The sequence below is a fragment of the Muscardinus avellanarius genome (genome assembly GCF_963383645.1).
Source record: "Muscardinus avellanarius genome assembly, chromosome: 11".
Lineage (NCBI taxonomy): Eukaryota > Metazoa > Chordata > Mammalia > Rodentia > Gliridae > Muscardinus > Muscardinus avellanarius.
Window position 1 is genome coordinate 34,158,557 of NC_137797.1, and position 21,704 is coordinate 34,180,260.

Here is a 21,704-nt window from a genome sequence, read left to right on the forward strand (position 1 = left end):
ATGTAATATTCTATTTGTATTTACCATATGGACACTTAAGAGTTCTACACTATTAAAGAGTGTCTGTTATGTAAACTTAAATATAATACACATTCCAGAATAATATAGGTGTGTACTTTTCACATTATCTAAATATATTTAGCATACATTACTGTTTCTCAGATTTTTACCTGGTTTAGGTAGAAAAAATTTATATATATTTAATTGCTTTTTACAATGATTAGTAATGAGTAGTTGAATTCTTTTCATAACAACACTTTTAACTGTTCACAGAGAGTGAGAGTGAGAGTTCTACTGCTATGTTAAAAGTTCCCTGAGGGTAGGCGTGGTGGTGCATGCTTGAAATCCTAGTACTTGGGAGGCTGAGACAGGAAGATCACAGATTCGCAGCCAGCTTCAGCTATATAGTGAGGCCCTCCACAATTTAGTGCGATTCTGTTCTGTTCCAAACTAAAGAATAAAAAATAGGGCTGGGAGTATAGCTAAGAGCCTTCGGGTTCAATCCCCAGTTCTGATAAACAACAACTTCCTGAGGCCAGAAAATCATTTGACAAAATTAATGCAAACTGTTTGATACTCTTTATATCTTTCTGATTCTAACTTCTCTTATTAAAGCCTTTATTTTGCTTCTGCTATTTTGAATGTTTAATATAATTCTTTATGTGTCCATCTTTTGTCTACAATGCTACCCACTATTCATACTGTTTCCCAGATCAAATTCTTTCTTTACATTGTGACCAAACAAAAGCAGAATGAATAGTTTAGGAAATCTTGCTTTCTACTTCTGTTGACAATCTCTGGACCTTTTCTAGGCCACTGCTTCCAGAGTTCTATTTCGGATTGCTGTTGTTTTTTTCTGTTTCATATGCTCTGTCTGAAGATCACAAATCACCTTTAAGAAAATTCAGAAGTCATGACTATAGAATACTATAGTGATAGGCACATATCTATGATTATAGCAGCACAATTCAGAATAGCCAAATTATAGAATCAACTCAGGTGTCTATCTAAAACATATGAATGGGTAAAGAAAATGTTGTATATGCATAATAGAGTTTTACCCAGCATAAAGGAAAGCAAAATTATGTCATTTCAGGAAAGTGGATAGAACTTGAGAACATTATGCTAGGTGAGATCAACCAGTTTCAGAAAGTCAGGAGTTGGATGTTTTCTCTCATATGTAGAAGCTAGAGAGAAAATAGGGAATAAAAGGTACTTTGAATGGAAGAGGAGAAAGAACAGTAGAATAGTGGAATAGGATTAGGTTGGGGGTTGGATAGAGAAGGGGAAGGAAAAAGGCTTGAGAAATAAAAATAGATCAAATCATGTTAAGTTCATATATGAAGTTATCACTATGAATCTCCCCAGCATGTACAGGGAAGGAGCAGACTGGAGCAGTGGATCCAGAGGGATTCATACCACTTTATATTCATGTATATAAACGTATCACTTTGAAGCTCACTATGTTGTATAATTATAGTGCACCAACAAAATTCTTAGAAAAAGAGAACACATGACTTCAGATCAGATAATTTTGACTAATGTGCACTTAAGTTCACTTTCTGCTACTTTCTACTACTATGTTGTGCAGTGCCCTAAACCACTATCTAATCAGTCTCACTTTTCCAAAAGGCCATGTGGCCAATCTGGTATTAAGACAAGCAAGAAAGACTACCTTGTGGTCAGAGTACTTTTCTTTCTTTACCTTTCACCTTCCTGATGTTCTCTCTGAAATAATAAAGTCTTCTATGATCTCTTTTGGCTTACTTGTACTAATCAATACCCTACTGAGTAGATTACATTTTGTTTTACTTATTTTATCTTGTTCCCAACTGTCTTCAGTTCTGAAAGTTTAATTTTCATTGAGAAATTTTGTTCCATACTTTTTATACTTTTATTGGTGCATTATAGTCTCACATCGTAATGTAGTTCATAGTAGTACTTATATACATGCACATAGCACTTGGCATTCTTTCCTCCGCCTCTCCTTACTTTCCCCCCTTTCCCCATCAGGGTATTGAGATTGACATTGGTATTCTAACATAATGTCAATGCAAGTGATTCCATCATTGATTCGCCCCCTCCCTTTCATTTCCCCTAGACCCCTCCCCTGGCTTCCCTGGAGTTTCTCCTCCATTATATGAATGAATTCTCTCTGGCATTCCAGTTATTCCTAGACTCTGCATATGACAGAAAACACAAGACCTGCAGGGTGTGGTGGCGCACGTTTTTAATCCCCGCGTTTGGAAAGCGGAGACAGGAGGATCACACAGGTTCAAAGCCAGCTGTGCTGGCTTAAGAGACCCTGTTTTCAAATAAAAATATATAAAGAATAGGTGCCTGGGAGTGTAGCCCAGAGGTAAAAGGGTTTCCAGGAACCCTAGTACCACCACCACCACCACAACAACAAAAAATAATAATAATAAAATTAAATTAAAAATAAACACAAGACCTTCACTTTCTGTAACTGGCCAGTCTCACTTGAAATAATGTTCTCACGGTCCATCTATTTTTTCAAATGACATAATTCCATACAAATTACTTAACACTAAAATAAACCCCAATAATCCAATCAAAAATAGGCAATTGAACTAAATAGACACTTCACAAAAAAAAAGATACAAATTACCAATAAATACGTGAAATGCAAATCAAACTACACTAAAATTCTATATAAACTTCAATCAAAATGACAATTATCAAATAGCTAAACAATAATAAATGCTGGCAATGATGTGGAGAAATAGGCACTCTTCTGTGCTGTTGATGAGATTGAAAATTAGTACAGCTGCTTTGAAGATCAGTGTGGAGATTCTTCAAAAGATTGGGAATGGATCTACTATATGGTCCATATAACTTTTCTAATGTTAAAAATATTTATCTCTATATAATATGTAGATATATGCATGGCATGTGTATATGTATATCATTGTTGGAGAATTAGGCCCTGTAAAGCCATTTGTATACTTCAGTATTTGACACATTATTTTTGATAATTTATTACTCTTGGATAACAACTTTGTTCTCTTCCTTGGCCTTTGTCATCATGTATGCTTCAGCTGTGGTGAGAAAATACTGAAAAATTCACTTAACTGAATGTAGAAGCTATTCCATTCTTTAAGCTCATGCTTTTAATTCAGATGTTGCATAGTTTCTAATCTTTTATATATAATTACTTCAGTTTGACTATACAAAAACCATGTGAAGGGGGGGCAAAGCAAACATGTCTACTTTTTTAGAGAAAGGAAACGAAGATGAAAAAGAATTAAGTCACTTGCCCATAAGAGACTAGTTAATATTTGAACTGGAGTCATCTTATTCCTGTCTGGTTATTTTTATAGTATACCAATCTGTTGAGATTAACTAAATGGTGTTACATGTAATGAAATAATCACCATATTTGGCAGTATGTTAAATTGAAGTTTTATAAATTTAAATTCATATAATAATTGAAATAGCATATTTTGTTTACATGACAGTAAAAATAGAAAATTATTTAAATGTCAGTTTTAAGGATACATTTTATGTACTATCATTTTACTGTTTTTCTCTATATTTCTAATATATAATGTAAATACACAAGGCTATAGAAACAAAGAATGCAGAAGGAATTTTTGATGCTAATCTACATTTGAAAGCCCAAGTTGATCAACTTACTGGAAGGAATGAAGAATTAAGACAGGAACTTAAGGAATCTCGGAAGGAGGCTATTAATTATTCACAGCAGTTAGCAAAAGCAAATTTAAAGGTGAGGATTTCATCATTATTACAAACAAAAGAAAATGCTAAGCATCAGAACATAGGTTTAATAGGAAATTTTTTTGTTAAGACGGCTTTGTGCGAGAACGTGTTCCTTAAATGAATTCTTTCAACATTAAAAAAAGTTTGTATTTTTATTATAAAAATCAAGTTGAAAATACTTTATGATATAAAAGTAACAGAAAAATTCCAAGTCTTATACCTATGCATTTCTAAGTAAAATTTAAAGTATGACTTAATTCTTGTCAGTATATCACTTATCTATTTTATTCTAATATTCAATAGAAAAAGCATGAATTAGAAGTTGCTACTTTTCAGTTTGTCTTTTATTGGATGTAAGAGAAGTGTTTCTCATCCTTAACGTCTTTGTTTCTAGATAGATCATCTTGAGAAAGAAACTAGTCTTCTAAGGCAATCAGAAAGGTCAAATGTTGTTTTTAAAGGAGTAGACCTACCTGATGGAATTGCACCATCTAGTGCCAACATCATTAACTCTCAGAATGAATATTTAATAAATCTCTTGCAGGTACTGAACATTTTAAATGTGAATAATAAAGATCATTGATAATATGCTTCTTAAATTAGCTTTCATGCATTACTTTGGGTTCCCAGAACATTAACAGTTAGATGTATTGTTAATGTATTATAATGTTAGATGGAACAGTATAAATAAAGATAATTTATTCATTAATCTGCATGAGAAACATGTTCACTTACCTTGATCATATGTGTGTCATTTGTATAAACTATGTGATTGACATGTAAAACAACAGGAAGCTACTATGAAGTAGTGATATGTAAATAAGATGAGTACTTATGTTTACTGCTGGTTATTAGGAAAGCAGTGTAAGAGATTGAAGTCTGATAAACTACTTTATAGTGTTATGATAAAGGGTCTCACTAAGTGGCCGAAGGTCTCTTTTAAGTTGTGAAGACTACCCTTATCACTATAATCTTCCTGTCTCAGCCTTCCAGATACTTGTATTATAGGCATGCTCTGTCATGCCCACTTCTATATCATTACTTTTTTTTTTTTTTTTTTTTTTGGTGGTACTGGAGTTCCTGGAAGCCTTTCTACCTCTGGGCTACACACCCAGACCTATTTTATACTGTTTATTTGGAAACAGGGTCTCTTAAAGCCAACGTGGCTGGCTTCTAACCTGTGCGATCCTCCTGTCTCTGCCTCCCAAGCATGGGGATTACAAGCATGCGCCACCATGCCTGGCCTGTATTTTTAGTTTTTTATGTTATCAATTAGAAAGTCTAAATTTTAGAAATTATCAGCCAGACATGGTGGCACATGCCTGTAATCAGATTGCTTGAGAAGGTCAGACAGAAGGATGCCAGGTTTGAGGCCATGCTCAGCAACTTAGCAAGACCCTGTTTTAAAATTAAAAAAATAGAAAATAAAATAGTGTTGGGGGTATATCTCACACATAGAATGTCTCTAGATTCCCTCCCCAGTACCACAAAAAACAGCAAAAAAGTTTGAAATCATAGGAGTTACTGTATTCCTTATTGTTTTTGTGACTTTACTCTTTTATATTACATATTTTATAGTCTTGCATGAATATAAGTTTATATCTTCAAATTTAGAATGAATTCTGATATTTTAATTCTTATTTCCAAACAAATCTTTAGGAACTAGAAAATAAAGAAAAGAAACTAAAGAATTTAGAAGATTCTCTTGAAGACTATAACAGAAAATTTGCGGTAATTCGTCATCAGCAAAGTCTATTATATAAAGAATATCTAAGGTATATATATTAGCTAGGCTTTATAAATTTAACTCTAGTATATTCTTTTTTATGCTTCTATCAGTACATTGTAAATATACATCATAGTGAGGTTCAGTTACTTAGTAAGAATTAGTAACACCTAATCAAAGGTGATTTAAACACTAAGGGTGATTATTATCTAATCTATCAAGAAACCCATTAGAAACTAGACCACACAAAATATTGTTATCTCCTACTATGGTTATAAAATAGTTGCAGAAGTTCCAGGAAGATAGAACCATGTCCATTGAGGAAGAGAAACATTCTTTCCACATAATTTTTAGATTTAGATTGACATTTTTTTCTGGCAACATCTTGCAGACTTCCAGATGTCATAAGCCATAAATAGCTTGTATGTCTAAGTTCCAGTCCTTCAGTATTAAAGAAAGTGGTGACCCATAGTTGGTTTATACCAAGCAGATTATAAGTGAGTGTAAGCAACAGTGTCTCACAACTTTTAGTGTGTGTGTGTGTGTGTGGGGGTGCACTAGGGATTGAACTCAGGGACATTCTACCTCCGAGCTACATCCTCAGCTCTATTTTGTTTATTTTCTTTTGAGATAGAATCTCGCTAAGTTAATGAGAGTCTCACTATGCCTTCCAACCTTCCTGTCTCAGCATCCCATGTACTGGGATTATAAGCGTGCACCACCATGCCCAGCTCCACACAACTTTTTAGAGAGGGAATTTATTAGCATATTTTTAAATTTGCAAGTAAAATTTTATGTATTTATGGAGTACAGCATGTTGTTTTGATATTTGTATAAACTATGGAGTGGTAATCTAGCTATTTGACATGTATATCAGTGCACATGCTAAAATTTTGTGTGCACATTAATTTTGTGTGTGTGGTGAGAACACTTTAAAATCTACTCTCAGCATTTTCAAGTATATACTGATGTACAATAGATCTCTTGAACTTACTTCTGTGTGTCCTTTACACACCATACTTAAGAATTTCTAATGTTTGTATTCTGAATAGTTTGCAAGTATTTAATATTCAAATTTAAGAGTAGAATGAGAAGGTTGAGATTTGATTTCCAGAATTAATTTAGGTTATTGATTATTTTCCTGGTTTTGCATTCAATAAACCTTTTTAAAGAATCAGCATCTAATTGAATAATGATTCAATTGGATTCTTTATTCTTTTGGATAAACCTTGTGTAGTGGATGCCCTTTAAAACTAGCTCTTTGGCTGGCATCGGAGCCTGCCATGAGGCAAGGCCGGTGCTGGGTCCTCTGAGGCCAGGATAAGAGCCTGCCGAGGGGTTAGGCGGGTGCCAGGGCCAATGGCTGACATTGGAGTCTGCCGTGAGGCAAGGCCGCTACTGGGGCCTCCGAGGCCGGGTTCAGAGTCTGCTGAGGACTTAGGCTGGTGCCGGGACCAGCAGCTGGCATTGGAGCCTTCCGTGAGGCAAGGCTGCTACTGAGGCCTCCGAGGCTGGATTGGAGCCTGCCGAGGGGTTAGACCGGGGCTGGAGCCAGCGAGGCCGTCATCGGACCCTGCCGTGAGGCAAGGCCGGTGCTGGGGCCTCCAAGGCCTGGATCGGAGCCTGCCGAGGGGTTAGGCTGGTGCTGGGGCCAGCAAGGCCGGGATCAGAGCTCACCATGAGGCAAGGCCGGTGCTGGAGCCTCCGAGGCTGGGATCAGAGCCTGCCTAGGAGTTAGGCCGATGCCGGGGCCAACGGCCGGCATCGGAGCCTGACAGGAGGCAAGGCCGCTACTGGGACCTCCGAGGCTGGGATCGGAGCCTGCCGAGGGGTTAAGCCGGTATTGGGGCCAGCGAGGCCGGGGTCGGAGCCTGCCGTGAGGCTAGGCCGGTGCCGGGGCCTCCAAGGCCAGGATAAGAGCCTGCCGAGGGGTTAGGCCAGTGCTGGGGCCAATGGCCGGCATCGGAGCCTGGCGTGAGGCAAGGCCACTACTGGGGCCTCCGAGGCCGGGATTGGAGCCAGCTGAGGGGTTAGGCCGGTGTCGGGGCCAGCGAGACCAGAATCGGAGCCTCCCATGAGGCAAGGCCACTGCTTGAGCTAGCGAGGTCTGGATCAGTCCACCAGGTAGCCAGGCCACTACTGGGGCCGTCAGGAGTGGGATCAGTACTTGCAACATGGCATGCACAGAGAAATATCGCAGAAAATAAAAATCAGATGCTTCCCCTAATCAGCAAAAACTAGGAGGAAAGAGGCAACAGGAAGAGGTCGAGCTATAGAAAGGGCCCTATAATGAAGCTACTAAGGTGACCAATCAGAGGGTATGGAATACGGGAGGATGGAGCCTCTTTAAAACGCAGGAGGTACATAAACAAATATATCAAAGTTAATCACCAAACAAGCATGGGATCGATGGAGGGGGAGGGAATGGGATGGGGGCTGGATGAGGGCTAATTGGATGATGTGTGCTTGTATATCCTCTCAAGTCTTGTACTCCAATGTGATATATGATTACAATGCACCAATAAATAAATAAATAAAATAAAACTAGCTCTTTTGTGATTTTGATAAGTCTTTGAATCTACTTTTCAAAGCTTATTTTCTGGAATGTATCTTCTAGACTTATTTTATATGCTTCTTGTCCAGATGTGGAATAAGGATTATATTATGTCCCTAGAGAGTGATGAATCAGAAAAGCATGAAAATAGTTTGATAAAATAACTTTGTAATCTGGCATTAATTAAGAAGTTAATTCCTAACTAAATCTTTTTAATGAAATTTTACTTTTTTGTGTGTTACATGCTGAGTAACTAGGATGTTCCTTATTTTAAGAAAACATTCAGTTTCCATAATTAAAGATATCAAACATTATATTAGATTTACAGTACTGTCTTTTTTTGTTCTTGTTATTTTGTCTTTTTAGTGAAAAGGAGACCTGGAAAACAGAATCTGAAACAATAAAAGAGGAAAAGAGAAAACTTGAGGATCAAATCCAGCAAGATGCTATAAAAGTTAAAGAATATAATGTAAGTAATATACTTTAAAAAAATTTTAGTGGTGCATTAGAATTGTACATGGAAGAGCGATTCACAGTGATAAAATAAGTTTTAAAAAAATTTATTGGTGCATTTTAGTCATACATCTTAATGTGGTACAAGATAATAGAGGCATACATGCATGCATCACTCAAATTCAGCCCTTCTTCAGTTTACAATATTATGTAAACTAGGTTAGCTAGATTCAGTAAGTAATATTAGTGTGTCTTTGTGCAGAATTTGCTCAATACTCTTCAGATGGACTCCGATGAAATGAGAAGAACACTTTCAGAAAATAGTAGGAAAATTACTGTTTTGCAAGTGAATGAAAAGTCACTCATAAGGCAGTATACAACTTTAGTAGAAATGGAACGACAACTTAGAAAAGAAAATGGGAAACAAAAGAATGACTTAATGTCACTGGAGGCCGACGTTTGTCAAAAAATTGGCTGTTTGCAAAGATTTAAGGTATTTAACTTTTGTTTTGGTTTTGAGTCTAAGAAAAATTTTAAATATGTAGAAGATAGGATAGAATCATGGACAGTCATCTCGAGGAGTAATAGTTAATATTTATTAACATTTTGCCATAATTGCTTCATCCATTTTCTGTAGCAATATTTTTTGTAGGAATATTTTTTCTCTATTTTCTTGTGCATCTCTAACATACAAAGCCATTTTTGTTTACTTAACTATAGAAACTTTATCTTACCTAAAAAATTGATATTTCCTTAGTTTACTTAATACCTACACTCTAATTACATTTCTTTAGTTGTACCAGTTTCTAGTCAAGAATTACACATTTATTAAATTTGGATGTTACATGTCTTTGTCTCATTCTTGTGTATTTGTCGATTTACTTGTTTTTCTATGCTTTGTATTTATAAAAAGAGCTCTGAAGCCCTGGTTATAGTCAAGTTTAAACATGTTTGCCAGGAATACTTCATAAGCTATGCTTTGTACTTCAAGAGATAGAATGTCTGGTTTTCATATGTTTCATGGTTGAATATTACTGTCAAGAGGAGAACTTATTAAATGATTTAACTAAGTAGTGATATTTTGCACAAAAAAATACAGATGTTTTTACAAAATACAGATCCTACTCATGATTTTAGCAACTACTGATGATTTTTGCCTGACTAAATTATTTCATGAGTTCTTCAAAAATCATAATTTTTCTAGTTATGCTTTTACATTTATTAATGGGCATTCTTCTGTAAAATAAAGAGCTTTTACTCAGTAGCCAAGGATTGAAGGATAATTCTTCCTATAAAGACAAGATAAATGCTTCACTCTTTACATTTTAACTATCAGTTTTCTGCATACAGAGTTTGCCTGCTATGCCTCTTTCTGATTTTTTCTACTCAGCTTTCTCTTTAGGTATCATGACAAACTCAGGATTTACGTATTTAGGGTGTGTTAGTCTGTTAGATTTGTTATTTTTTTATTTTCAGCTCTGGCCAGTGGGAACCTTTGAAAAGCTGGCTCTTATTTCCTGTGGACAAGAATCTGTTAGTCTTTGAACCATATTTCAAAGCTGAGTTTGTATAACAAGACATTCCAGTTTTATCTTATATACTTTCTCTCAGAACTTAAAACTATTTCTTTAAGGAGTTCTGGTCTGTTTTAGAGGGGAAAGCATTTAGATACCAAGAACTGATCACTGGCTGTCATTGCTCTCAGAATGTCATAGCTATAGGAAAATGTGTATATTTAAACCATGAGTTCATATTGATATTTTCAATCAAATTTAGCATTATAGAGTAAATTAATAGTATAGAATTATTTCAGATATCCTTCAATTTTGTACTTATATTCCTTTTTTAAATAAAAATCTTAACTATTTACATTAAAATGATTATTTGTAATAATTACTTGTTTTACCCTACAATATAAATGCATTAATTTGAAATAGTAAAACAATAAAACAGCAGAATTACAACCTATCATAGTTAAGATTTCCTTACAGTTTTCATTTTCTTAATGTAAATCACTGAGGAAGTACAGGCAAGGTAGCATATTGTATATGTACTTGAAGTAATGCTCATATATTCATGTTATGTTTGATAGTTTCATTTCTTTTTTTTTTTTTTTTGTGGCACTGGGGGTGGAACCCAAGGGCTTTTCTACCTCAGGGCTGCACACCCAGACCTATTTTATACTTTATTTGGAAACAGGGTCTCACTAAGTTGTTGAGAGCCTCACTAAGTAGCTGAGGCTGGCTTCGAACCTGTGCGATCCTCCTGTCTCAGCCTCACAAGTGCTGGGATTACAAGCATGCACCACCACACTAGGTTCTATTTGTTTTTCGTTTTAGGGATTATTTTTTCTTTTTTTGTTGGATATCTAAAATTTTACATTTTCAAAAGATCTAATCTTAAAGAATCTTACATCTGTTCTTGTATTTTTCATGCCTTCTCCATCTGCCTCAACTTCTCCAGGTAGCAAATTATTATTCTAATGTCTCTTTTTTATATAAATAAAGACAGGAAAGGTTACATGCCTAGAACATCTGCCTGTACCTTGACCTTGTATATTATTTTTACACAGGTAATTGTTCAGTTTACATGACTAGTTTAGACAAAATCATGAACACAGAATTCAAAATTTAAATGGCTACCATCTATTTTAGTGACAGCAAGGGTGATATCATCATTGCTAATGGACCAATTTTCAATGTGATCTGAAAGCTGAGTCCTGATGCGATGAGAAGTATGTTAAAAATTAAAAACTATTTTTGTTTAGACATGGTCTAAGGAATTTTTGAGACATAAAACTAATTCTTGATTTTTATCTTATGTCTTTTGGGAGGTAGGTTCACAAGTATAGCAGTCAGTAAAGGAAGAAGAACTGAAATTTTCTTCCTCTTTCAATTAATCATTCAACCTGAATTTATTAGTTTATGTAATGAATGTGTACAAGTATATATGGTCAATATTTGTAAAGCTAAGAATGAGATATTTTTGAAAAATGAGAAATGCTACTACATCTACCCGTGTCCTCTCCACCCCCGAAAATAAAACCAAATCCTAAGGGCAAGGTAGAATTGTGTGTGCTTGTTAATATGAAAAGTCACTGTAAAGCCGGGCGTGGTGGCACACACTTGTAATCCCTGCGCTTGGGAGGTGGAGACAGGAGGATCGCGCATATTCGAAGCCAGCCGCGCTGGCTTAAGAGACCCTGTTTCCAAATAAAAACAAAAAATAGGTCTGGGAGTGTAGCCCAGAGGTAGAAGGGCTTCCAGGAACCCAGTACTACCAAAAAAAAAAAAAAAAAGTCACTGTGAGATCTGAAGCGCTATTACGAGAATTTTTCAGTCATTGGTCTATTTCAGAATGAATTATAACTGAGTTCTCTATCGTCCTCATAAGTGTGATTGTTCGTTGCTGCACTTCTCAGTATGCTTCCGTCATTCATGGTTTACTTTTCTATATAATTTTGTGTATCATAGAGCAACATACTGGAGAGAACAGAAAGTTCAGGCATATCTTTTTGGTGTAAATAAAGATACTTTAGTGACTTTTATTCATGACTTTATAGTTTGATAGCAGGTGAGTATAATACTATGTTAGTCAGCTTTCTATTACTAAGCAAATCACCTGAGGTAATAAGTTTAAAAAGGAGCAAGTCTTTTCTTGGTTCACAGTTTCAGAAGTCAGTCTGTGATTGACTGGTTGGCACCATTGCTTTGGGCTTGCAGAGCATAGTATGTCATGGTCAGAACAAGTGGTGGCTCACCAGAAAACAGTATACCAACATAATTCAGTGTATTCTTTTTTACATAGGAAATGGCCATTTTCAAGATTGCAGCTCTTCAAAAAGTTGTAGATAATAGTGTCTCTTTGTCTGAATTAGAACTGGCCAATAAACAATACAATGAACTGACCGCTAAGTATAGAGATATCTTGCAAAAAGATAATATGCTTGTTCAAAGAACAAATAATTTGGAACATCTAGAGGTAAGTTTGCGTAATCCTCAAACCTTGTGATATCAGCCATTTTTCTTTGATGGTATCTTTGTATTTCAGGGAATTTTGTGTACTTAAATTAAAGTTTGCTTATACTTGTGTAAATTTAACATATGTTATTTATAAGTAGAATAGTAATTTGTTCCTGAATATCAGTATACGTACATATATGCAGCATACTATTTATTTGTAGCTGCTGAATAACTTCTAGATAACTTCATGTAGATCATCTTTATTTAATCCATTTGCATGATATAGCTACATGAAAATTCAACCAGGCACTTAAAAAAGAAGGAATGAGTACTTAAGATTCATTAAATACCCATCCCTTTCCCTTAATCTTATTTATTGCCAAAGGAAATTGTTATCTCATGGTTTCTGAGTTCTTTTCCTTGAAACAGAAATCGATTTTGTGGACAAGCTAATAGATTTTCTTGGACCGTGGATGAGCTTAACAAGTCCTCATTCTTTCTTATTGTAGATAGAATAAAACAGGCTGGAGTATCATAAGTTTTATTCATACCTTCCCTGAATGGTCCAGAACCTTCTCCTATAGCCACTTGACATTTATACTTTCTAGAGCAAGCAAACAAGCTACTGATTTATTCATCTTCCATATGAGAAATAGAGGCTTAAGCCAGGCATAGTAGTGCACAGTAGTAATCCCAGTACTTGGTAGGCTGAGACAGGAGGATCATAGATTCACAGCCAGCCTCAGCTACTTAGTGAGGCCCTCTTCAACTTAGTGAGACCCTATTTCAAACTAAAGAATTATAAAAATAGGGCTGGGGGTATAGCTTGGAGGTACATTGCCCCTGGGTTCAATTCCTAGTACCACACACAAAAAAAGAAAGAGAGGTTTATGGCATATGCCCATAATCACCATACTTGGGAAGCTGAGACAGAAAGATCACAAGGTCAAGGCCAACCTTAGCAACTTAGTGAGACCCTGTCCCAAAATTAAAATTAAAAAAGGCTGGGGATGTAGCCGGGCGTGGTGGCACAAGCTTGTAATCCCAGCGCTTGGGAGGCGGAGACAGGAGGATCACGCAGGTTTGAAGCCAGCCTCGCTGGCTTAAGAGACCCTGTTTCCAAATTAAAATATAAAATAGGTCTGGGAGTGTAGCCCGGAGGTAGAAGAATTTCCAGGAACCCCAATACTGCCAAAAAAAAAAAAAAAAAGCCTGGAGATGTAGCTCAGAAGTAGAATGCCCCTCGGTTCAATCTCCAGTACAAAAGAAAAAAGAAAAAAAAAGAAAATTAAAAATTAATATGAAAGGGAGGTAGGGAAGGAAGAAGGAAGAGAGGTAATGACTTTTGGCTTATTTTTAAGATCCTCTCACAGAAATAGACTAAGATATGATTCTGTTGGCTTATAAGTTCAAAAAGAAAACATTCTAAATTACTTTCAGTGACTCCTGCTAAAGTATCTAAATCATTATATATTAGTACAATTTAGAAGTAATCATGATCAATTTATTTTATGGTTTTTGTCAAAGACAACTGATTTATGTTAATATATATAGACACTTATGAATATTTAGGTGTGTTAATAATTTATTTTCTTTTTTCCATTCTGCATGTCCTTTGTTCTTTCCTCTCTAGAAAATGCTAGGAAAAGGAGTCTTATAGATAACATATCAGTGAATAATTTTAACTGTATTTCATGAGTTTTCAAAGAATATTTTCATCTCTCAAAATTTAAAAGAATTGGATATGCCTTATAATTTAATCTACCTTTTCTTATATGTACTTATATGCTAATTACTAACTAGTTCAACAGAATTAATCATATGTCTCTGTCATACGTTAATGCTGTGTAACAAAGCCATCCATAAACTTAGTTCATAAATATTCATATTATTATGCACATAGGTTCTGAGGGCCAGAAGTCAGATGGGGCCCAGTGAGGACAGCTCTGTTCTGCTATACAAAGCCTGATCCCTAAGAAAGAATGAGGTGCCACTCAGCAGTGGGGGAAGGAAGCATAAAAAGGTTCCTTTCCTTACACATCTGACAACTGGGCTTATCAGGCTGTCAACCTGCGACCTCTCTATACATTTGGACTTTTTTTTTTTTTACAGTGTAGCAGTCTTATTATTTCTTCATCCTGCTTATTTTATCATAACATTGTCCTTTTTAAAAACTCATTACCCTATTTTTGTTATTCTTTTTTTTAAATTTTTTTTTATTGGTGCATTATATTCATACAACTTATTGGGGTAAAAAACTTGTGTGTACAAACATGAACTCATCGCTGATTTAACCCCTACCCAAATCCCACCCCATTCCCTCCCCGTCCCTCCCTCCCTTGCTTGGCTTAGTGATTGACTTTGATATATTTAAGTACATTGTGTGCTTTAGAGATTTTCCTCTTCTCCCCTCCTTTCTCCTCCTTTAGGTTGTCTTGTTTGCTCCTCTTTTCTCCCTAACTCTCACATATTAGGGAAAGCATCTGATTTCTTATTTTTTTGTGCCTGACTAATCTCACTTAGCATAATGTCCTCCAGTTCCATCCATTTCCCTGAAAATGATGTAATTGAGTTTTTTTTGATGGATGAGTAAAATTCCATTGTGTACATATCCCACAGTTTTGTAATCCATTCATCTGTTGATGGACATCTTGGCTGGTTCCATAGTTTGGCTATGGTGAATTGTGAAGCTATGAACACAGATACACATGCATTAGTTTGGTAGTTTGGTTTCTTTTCTTTTGGGTAGATACCCAACAGTGGTATTGCTGGATCAAATGGTAGGTTTGTTCCCATTCTTCTGAGGATTCTCCATACTGTTTTCCAAAGTGGTTGCACTAATTTGCAATCCCACCAACAATGTCTTAGAGTTCCCACTTCTCCACATCCTCGCCAGCATCTGTTGTTTGTGTTTTGAATGATGGCCATTCTAGTTGGAGTTAGGTGAAATCGCAGGGTAGTTTTGATTTGCATCTCTCTGATTGCCAGTGATGTTGAGCATTTTTTCATGCATTTATTGGCCATTTGAATTTCTTCTTTTGTGAAGTGTCTATTTAGTTCATTTGCCCATTTTGTTATTGGATGCTTTGTTTTCTTAGTGTTGAGTTTCTTGAGTTCTCTATGTATTCTAGATATTAGTCCTCTATCAGTGGTGTAGGTGGCAAAAATCTTCTCCCATTCTGTTGGCTCTCGATTGAGGTTCTTGATAGTTTCCTTTGCTGAACAGAAGCTCTTCAGTTTCATGCAAACCCATGTATTGATTCTCCTTTTAATTTGTTGTGCCTTTAGGGTCTTGTTGAGGAAATGTTTGTCTGTACCTATGTGTTGTAGTGTTGGACCTATGCCCTCTTCAAGGAGCTTCAAAGTCTCTGGTTTAATTTCCAAGTCTTTGATCCATCATGAGTTGACTTTTGTACAGGGTGAAAAAGTGAGATTAACATCCAATTTTCTGCATATGGTTAACCAGTTTTGCCAACACCATTTGTTGAAGAGGTATCTTTTTTCCAGTGTATGTTTTTGGCCCCTTTGTCAAAAATCAATTGGCTGAAAGTGTGTGGACTTGTTTCTAGGTCTTCTATTCTGCTCCATTGGTCTATATATCTGTTCTTTTGCCAGTACCATGCTGTTTTTATTACAATGGCTTTGTAGTATAGTTTAAAGTCAGGTATTGTGATTCCTCCTGCGTGGTTTTTGTTGCTGAGAACTACCTTGGCTATTCTGGGCTTTTTGTTATTCCAGATAAATTTACAGACTGATTTTTCTATGTCTGTGAGGAATGATCTGGGTAGTTTAATGGGCATTGCATTAAATCTGTAGATCACTTTTGGGAGGATGGCCATTTTAATGATATTTATTCCGCCAATCCATGAACATGGAAGATCTTTCCATCTTCCAAGATCTTCTTCGATTTCTTTTTTCAGTGTTTTATAATTTTCTTTGTAGAGATCTTTTACCTCCTTGGTCAAGTTTATTCCTAGGTATTTTATTTTTTTGTGGGAGATCCTGAGTGGAAGTGTATTCTGAATTTCTTTTTCAGTGGATTTATGGTTGGTGTACAGGAAAGCTTCTGATTTTTTAAGATTGATTTTGTATCCAGATACTTTGCTGAATTTTTTGATCAGTTCTATAAGCCTTTTGGTTGAGTTTGTTGGGTTTTCTAAATATAGTATCATGTCATCTGCAAATAGTGAAAGCTTAAGTTCTTCTTTTCCTATTTGTACTCCTTTGATTTCCTTTTCTTGCCTTATTGCTCTGGCTAGAGTCTCTAATACTATATTGAAGAGAAGTGGTGATAGTGGACATCCTTGTCTCGTTCCAGTTTTTAGGGGGAATTCTTGAAGTTTTTCCCCATTTAATATGATGTTGGCAGTGGGCTTATTGTAGATTGCCTTAATAATGTTGAGATATGTTCCTTCTATTCCAATTCTCTGCAGTGTTTTTATCATATTCGGTTTGGGTATTAGTGTGATGTTGGCTTCATAGAATGTATTTGGGAGAGTCCCGGTTTTTTCTATTTCCCGAAATAGTTTGAGTAGTATTGGGATTAGCTCTTCTATAAAGGTTTTATAGAATTCACTTGGGAAACCATCTGGTCCTGGGCTTTTCTTTGATGGTAAGCTTTTTATTGCTGTTTCAATCTCTTTGATTGTTATTGGTTGGTTTAAGTGTTCTATATGTTCTTGACTTAGTTTAGGAAGGTTGTATTTATCTAGGAAGTTGTCAATTTCCTCCAGATTTTCCATTTTGTTGGAGTATAGTTTTTCAAAGTAGTTTCTGATAATCCTCTGGATTTCTACGCTGTCAGTAGTAATGTCTCCTTTTTCATCCCTTATCCTCATAATTTGGGTTGATTCTCTCTTTTTTTTAGTTAGGTTGGCTAGTGGTTTATCAATTTTGTTAATTTTTTCAAGAGACCAGCTTTTGGTTTTGTTGATTTTCTGTATTGTTTTTTTATTCTCTATTTCTTTAATTTCTGCTCTAATTTTAATAATTTCCCGTCTTCTGCTGGCTTTGGGGTTCAATTGCTCCTGCTTTTCAAGGGCTTTGAGGTGTGTCGTAAGGCTATTTATTTGAAGATTTTCTGTTTTTCTTATGTGAGCACTCAGTGCTATAAATTTTCCTCTTAATACTGCCTTCAAAGTGTCCCAGAGGTTTTGATATGTTGTTTCTTTATTTTCATTTGTTTCTAGAAATTTATTGATTTCACCTCTTATATCTTCTATGACCCATTCTTCATTCAGAAGTGTGGTGTTCAGTCTCCACATGTTTATGTTGTTTCTCTGGGTCTTCTTAGAGTTGATTTCTAGTTTCATTCCATTATGGTCTGAAATGACACAGGGAAGTATGTAACATTTTTTAAATTTGCTAGTGCTCATTTTGTGTCCCAGGATGTGATCTATTTTGGAGAAGGTTCCGTGAGCAGCTGAGAAAAATGTAAACTCTGCTGTAGTTGGGTGAAATATTCTATATGTGTCCAACAGGTCCATTTGGTTAATGGTGTTCTTTAGTTCTGAGACATCTTTACTGACCCTTTGTCTGGAAGATCGGTCTAGTATTGTAAGAGGTGTGTTGAAGTCTCCCAGTATTATTGTGTTGGGATTTATGTGTGACTTCATGTCACAAAGAGTTTGATTTATGAAAGTAGCTGCCCCTATGTTTGGGGCATAGATGTTGATTATTGTTATTTCCTCTTGCTGGACTATTCCTTTTACCAGTAAAATGTGACCTTCTTTGTCTCTTCTAATTGAAGTCTAACTTGTCTGATATCATAGTTGCTACTCCTGCTTGTCTTCGAGTACCATTAGCATGGATTACCTTGCTCCAGCCCTTTACCTTGAGTTTGTTCCTATCTTTACTTGTAAGGTGTGTTTCTTGTAAGCAGCAGATGGATGGATTCTGGCTTTTAATCCATTTTGCCACTTTATGTCTTTTTATTGGGGAGTTGAGGCCGTTTACATTCAGTGTGATTATAGAGAGATAATTTTTAATTCCCAACATGTTAAGATCTTATTTCTGTTTGAGATACTGTTTATTCTTCTTTGCTTAGTTGTCTGCTGGATGGGAATTCTTGTTTCTTTGGTTCTGGCGTGTATTACCCATTTCCTCTTTGCAGTTAATCTCCTTGAGTATTTTCTCTAGTGCTGGTTTTGAAGACATAAATTCCTTCAGTTTCTGTTTGTCATGGAAGCTTCTTATTTCCCCATCTAATTTGATGGATAGTTTTGCTGGGTAGGAAATTTTTGGCTGGAAGTTGTTTTCTTTCAGAGTTTGGAATATGTTACTCCATGCCCTTCTGGCTCTCATAACTTGGTTTGGGAAGTCTGGAGTGATTCTAATTGGTTTTCCTCTGTATGTCACGTGGCCTTTTGTTTTTGTTGCCTTTAAGATTCTCTGCTTGGCTTCCATATTGGTCATTTTGACAATTATGTGGCATGGGGATCCTCTTCTCTGATCATGTCTAAAGGGAGTTCTATAAGTTTCCTGGACCTGTGTATCGACCTCTTGCTCTATGTTTGGAAAATTTTCTGCTATTACTTCCTTGAAGAGATTGTTGATCCCTTTGGTTTCACCTTCTTTTCCCTCCTCTATTCCAATTATTCTTAGGTTTAGCTCTCTTGAAATGGGCCCATATTTCTTCAATGTCAGATTCCTGCTGTCGGGTTTTTTTTTTCTAAATTAGAAACTATGTGTTCATTTTTGGAATGATCATCTTCAAGAAGTGAGATTCTGTTCTCCATGTGGTCTAATCTGTTGTTTATACTTTGAATTGAGGCCTTTACTTCATTAATTGCATCCTTTATCTCTTTTTGACTCTCTCTAAATTCTTTTCAAAAGTCCTCTATTATTTCTAAAGTTATTTTCCTAATTTGATCTTCTAGAGATCTTTGGATTTCTGTGTTATCAGATTCTGATGGCCGCGAGGCCAGAGTACCTCCTCTCTGGGTTTGAGCTCTGTTTGGAGTCTCCCTCCTCTCTGGAGCCTGGTGCTGCTAGGGGAGATGTAGGCCGCGCTGCTCCGGCCGCTCTGCATCACGGCTCCTTACCGCGGGTCTGGCCACTCCGCGGCCGTTCCGCGACGCGGCTCTGGCTGCTCCGGCTGCTCTGGCCGCTCTGCTCGGCTACTCTGGCCGCTCTGCTCGGCTGCTCTGGCTACTCTGCTCCGGCCGCTCCGCTCCGCGGCTCTGGCCACTTCGCGCCGCGGCCCCGGCCAATCCACGCTGTGGCTCCGACTGCTCTGCGCTGCGGCTCTGGCCGCTCCGGCTGCCCCGGCCGTTCTGCGCCGCGGTGGGCGTGGCACTTCGGGCTGTTTTTTTTCTGGTGTCTTGTTTTTTCAGCCCTTTTTCTCTGTCTCTTGTATTTACCGTTTTTATTTCTTTGCTGGTGGTGTTTTCTGGATCTGAAAGGCGCTGGTTTTGTGGTAATAGAGTTCGATTGTTAGCGGGACTTGTAAGTGCCACCTTACTCCGTCGCCATCTTCCCGGAAGTTCCTCTATTTTTGTTATTCTTGATAATACCGATTTCCTGACCTTATATAATATATTGGCTTAATTTCCAGGTGCTTCACCAAAATATATAACCATTTGGGGAAAACTCTGATTTTTAAAAAATTAAATTGTGGGCTTTAGGTGGTATTATACAACATTAAGAGAATGTTAGTTCTGTGTTATTGGTCAGAATTACAATGTAGTTTATCAGTTATGTGTCTTTTATTCAGTGTGAAAATACATCATTAAAAGAACAAATTGATTCTGTAAATAAAGAACTGGAGATTACCAAGGAAAAACTTCACACTATTGAACAAGCCTGGGAACAAGAAAGTAAATTAGGTAAGTCATATAAATGATAATCTGAAATTATTAGGAACTAATAGTGAATATTTTTTGTTTAAATTTCTTTTCTTTGCCAAATGGGAAAGAAATATTTTGATATAGAAATGAACTCTGTCTAACAGTTTAACTTTGTAGGCAGTTGATGAATAATATTCTGGGGGAAAAAACACACCAAAATTTGGTTTATAGTTCTTATATAATTTCTTATATAACAAAATCATATACGTAAAAAAAAACTTTAGCTGGGCAGGGTAGCACACACTTGTAATACCCGCGCTTGGGAGGTAGAGACAGGAGGATCACGCAGGTTCAAAGCCAACCTCTCTGGCTTAAGAGACCCTGTTTTCAAGTAAAACATATAAAAATGGGTCTGGAAGTATACCCTGGAGGTAGAAGGGTTTCCAGGAAACTCCAGTATCACCAAAAAAACAATCAGACAAAAACCTTTGACTATACATTAGCTATATTGAATTATTTAATAATCAAAACTGGTGAGGATTTTGAAGTAGCTATTTAATCTATAATATTAAGTTCTTTCTCTGATATACCAATTATATATCATTTGTTATTTTCAAATTAAGAGTTCCCCATAAAACACCAAAAACAATTTGAAGAGTTTCAACTGGCTGTAGTTGCCATACTTTATTTTTATATTTTATGCTCATATACTTTATGCTTATATACTTTATGCACTTGATATTATAATAACCATATTAGTTATATACCATATATATTTAGTAGATTTTAAAATATTACCATGCTTTACTTGTTATACTAACATATGTGAATACTTTAGCAATATCCTAGTGTTTGAGCAATTACTAATTTTTCTTATTTTTGCTGTGTACAGTGCTACAATGAACATCTTCATGTATAATTTAACACAGATATTACTATTACAAAAGATACGGAAATATTTGTGGCCCATGCTACGGTTTTTTGTATAAATTTTTCAAATAGTTACCCACATTTATACCATTTTAATACTTTTATCTCATGGTGCACACTTGTAATCCCAGTTCTTGGGAGTCTGAGACAGGAGGATCAGAGGTTTACTGCCAGCCTCAGCTGCTTAGTGAGGCCCTCTGCAACTTAGTAAAACCTTGTTTCAAAATAAAAAATAAATATAGGGCTGGAGGTATAGCTCAGAGGTGGAATGCCCTTGGGTTCAATCCCCAGTACCACACACACACACAAAAATAATAATAATTTTGTTTCATAGCATCGTGTTTTGTAATTTTCAGGTAAATTTGCTGCTCAGGATAAGATGTGTTTTCTTTAGACTTTGGCTCTATGCTCTTCAAGGTTTCTATTATTAAATAGATCTGTTTTATTAATTGAAAACTGAGACATTTGAAACCTATCATTGGAAAATCTAGCATAAACTACTTTTAGAAGTATATTTTTAATTCAATAAGAGATTAAATGTGAATTGACTT

The 21,704-nt window shown here is 36.1% G+C and overlaps 1 protein-coding gene across 2 annotated transcripts in view; it reads left to right on the forward strand.

Annotated features, from left to right (window-relative positions):
* The window catches only part of CEP290 (centrosomal protein 290), a gene marked incomplete at both ends in the record, with an annotated part of 100,544 nt that overhangs the window by 30,708 nt on the left and 48,132 nt on the right, over nucleotides 1–21,704 (forward strand). For both annotated transcript variants that reach the window (XM_080706162.1, XM_080706163.1), the window contains 7 exons: nucleotides 3,584–3,748; nucleotides 4,136–4,285; nucleotides 5,401–5,516; nucleotides 8,388–8,490; nucleotides 8,737–8,967; nucleotides 12,282–12,455; nucleotides 20,151–20,262. In XM_080706162.1, the coding sequence (XP_080562288.1) occupies nucleotides 3,584–3,748; nucleotides 4,136–4,285; nucleotides 5,401–5,516; nucleotides 8,388–8,490; nucleotides 8,737–8,967; nucleotides 12,282–12,455; nucleotides 20,151–20,262 (1,051 nt within the window). The remainder of the gene's footprint in view (nucleotides 1–3,583; nucleotides 3,749–4,135; nucleotides 4,286–5,400; nucleotides 5,517–8,387; nucleotides 8,491–8,736; nucleotides 8,968–12,281; nucleotides 12,456–20,150; nucleotides 20,263–21,704) is intronic.